At 35.4% G+C, this 2597-nt stretch overlaps 1 protein-coding gene across 1 annotated transcript in view; it reads left to right on the forward strand.

The window, feature by feature from the left end:
- TMEM26 (transmembrane protein 26) overlaps positions 1-2597 on the forward strand; it is a 47418-nt gene that overhangs the window by 25504 nt on the left and 19317 nt on the right. The window contains 1 exon segment of the mRNA XM_004369857.1: positions 2524-2594. Within this exon segment, the coding sequence (XP_004369914.1) occupies positions 2524-2594 (71 nt within the window).

Raw genomic sequence — 2597 nt, forward strand, 5'->3', positions numbered from 1 at the left:
GACTCATATTGACACTGAGAATTAAAATGAATGCCCAGAGATGGAATTGGGCGGAGTGAGTGGAGAAGAAAGTAGACAAGGAGTGAGAGAAAGAGATACAAAATAGTACTGGAATTGCATTTAAAAAACTTAAAAATGGCAGATAAAGGGAGGTACAGCAATCCTCATAGACCATTCATTTAGTAAACTTTAATGGTAATAATAATCACTTTTCTGCATATAATCCCTTATATTTTTCAAAGTATTTTCAGATACACTTTCTCATTTATGGTCACAACAACCTCATGAATTAGGCACACCATCTACATTTCTATTTTATAGAAGAGGACCCTGAGGCTCAGAAAGGTTAAGTACTTTTCCCAAGGCCACACAGCTAATCAATAGCAGTGCTGGGGCTTAGAACCTAGGTCTTGACCCCTAATCCATTAAACCACACTGACCCTCTCAGTTATGTGTTCTGTGTTTTAGAGGAGTTTGCATCAAAATGGCCTGAAGTTTTTCATGATGGGAAAAAGTAATTTAATTTCCTTTCCCATTTTCCATTTACTCTACATCCTAAATGTCCTAACCTATGACGTGGTGTTAGGAAAACATCCTGACCTATTTCAAGAAGGTATTCCTCCTAGATGATCAAATCTGTACCTTCGTTGTTCAGTCTGGCTGGGTCTACATACATGGAAACAAAATGGTTATGACAATGATTATGACCTTAACAGTCAGATCTATTTATGAAGTTGGACAATTAAAGAAATAGAAACTATCTGGTCTTGATGGTGTCACAATCGGGTTTGACCCAAAGGAGTATTTCTGAAGCTAGTAAGAGTTTTGACAGCATAGCCCACGAAAAAGTGGCATGTTTTTGCCCAGATCACCTACATGTACCTACTTGTCCAATCCTGGAGGTGAATAATATTACCATAAAAACAATCCAAGTCAGGTTAGGTTGTAGGAGGCAAACCAGTCATTCACTTTTTTACTTCAAGTAACAGTCCTTATGTAGCTGCCACTTAAGAGTCTCATCAATTTATAATAAATAGAATAAAAAGAGTCAAAAAAGATTCAGATAGGTGTTGATCCCATAAGACTGGCAGTAGACGGCAACCAATCAAACATAAACTATAAAACTATTTGCTTCCAAGTTATTTCATGCTGCATTACAAAATGACCTTTTAAAAAATAACGATGTATTAGGCATTTTTACTGCTGAAGATGCCAAGAACATATCAAAGTCACCACTTTAAATATACAATCTGCTTTCATGCCTGCAAAAGAAGTGACCAAATTTTGTTAACTATTGACCATTACAGTTCTGAGAGTCACAAAATTTCTCTGCAATGAGGTTTTGCTGCTTGGTGCAAAGATTTAATTCTTTATCTTCATTATCTTTGCTCGGAGCCTTAGCTGCACAAAAACAAAAAAGAGTACAAACAGCTGTATTTTTCCTCTTAGAGATACGGTACTTGACCATTTTTCTTAATTATGCTTGTCATTTCACCCATAACACTGGTTGTTTTGATAGAGGGCAGGAAAAAATAGCCTCTTGACAGACTTGCTTTTCTACTTCTTCAAGTAGCTCATAAAATGACAGATGAAGTATCCAGAATAATTAAGAAAAATACACTTCTCACAGCTTCAGCATTTTTTAAAAAAAATAGTTTCTCTCTAAATTCAAATGCGTGATTGTGGATATGTGTTTCAAAAGTATGTTAGCACTACAGGTGTTTATAAAAATCTTCAGCCTCATATATACATATATATATATTTAAAACCAGTTTGTAAAATATGCATTGGCATTTTCCGGAGCCACCCCTTTCCTCTCCTATATACTTTTTCCTTCTCTGTCTCTAGCTCAGATCCCCCAGTATCTGGCTGGATAAAAATCATAGACAGTTCACTAGCAGAAATTCACATGCAAAATGAAGGAACAAGAAGGGGAAAAAAAAACATTTATTTCTATTGTTAAATTTTCCATCAACCTAAACTGGCTTCTGAGCTGATACCAATATGTACACTTTGGTGGGTGAACAGGATAATTTTCTGGTTGTTTATGGTGCCATATCAGGCAAGATTGGAAGTAATTGGCTTATTTACTTAAGCAAAATGCTGTTTTAGCAAAAGAGGCTTCTGTCCAAGAAAGCAACTTTTGGAATGAATGCTTCTGACAAGGATGATGCATGTTTTGCTGTTGTTGGTTTATTTTACAACTGTTTCAAGGTTCAAGAAAGGAACCCCAATTATCAATCCATGAATTTTACAGCTCTTCACAATGACTCAAAGCACCTATGTTCTCGTAGACCTAGGGACAAATAAGACACACTTAGTTCATTCTCTTCTCACACTAATTAAAAAGTGGTTTTCTAGCTGAAGCTTACAATTGAACTTTTGGAAATGTTTCTACATACTGTATGAAACATCACATTGACTTATAATCTCATGGATAGATTGAAGCCATTTAAACTCTACCTTATTGTGGATTTTTTTTTTTTTTTTTTTATATTGCCCTTTTTTTTTTTCAACTCTTAGCATTGCAATAGCCAATCTGAAGGAATGACTCAAAATACCAGTAGCAGAGAAGACTTCAATCGATCTCTGATGTC

This window comes from Trichechus manatus, unplaced genomic scaffold, assembly GCF_000243295.1.
Source record: "Trichechus manatus latirostris isolate Lorelei unplaced genomic scaffold, TriManLat1.0 scaffold00007, whole genome shotgun sequence".
NCBI lineage: Eukaryota > Metazoa > Chordata > Mammalia > Sirenia > Trichechidae > Trichechus > Trichechus manatus.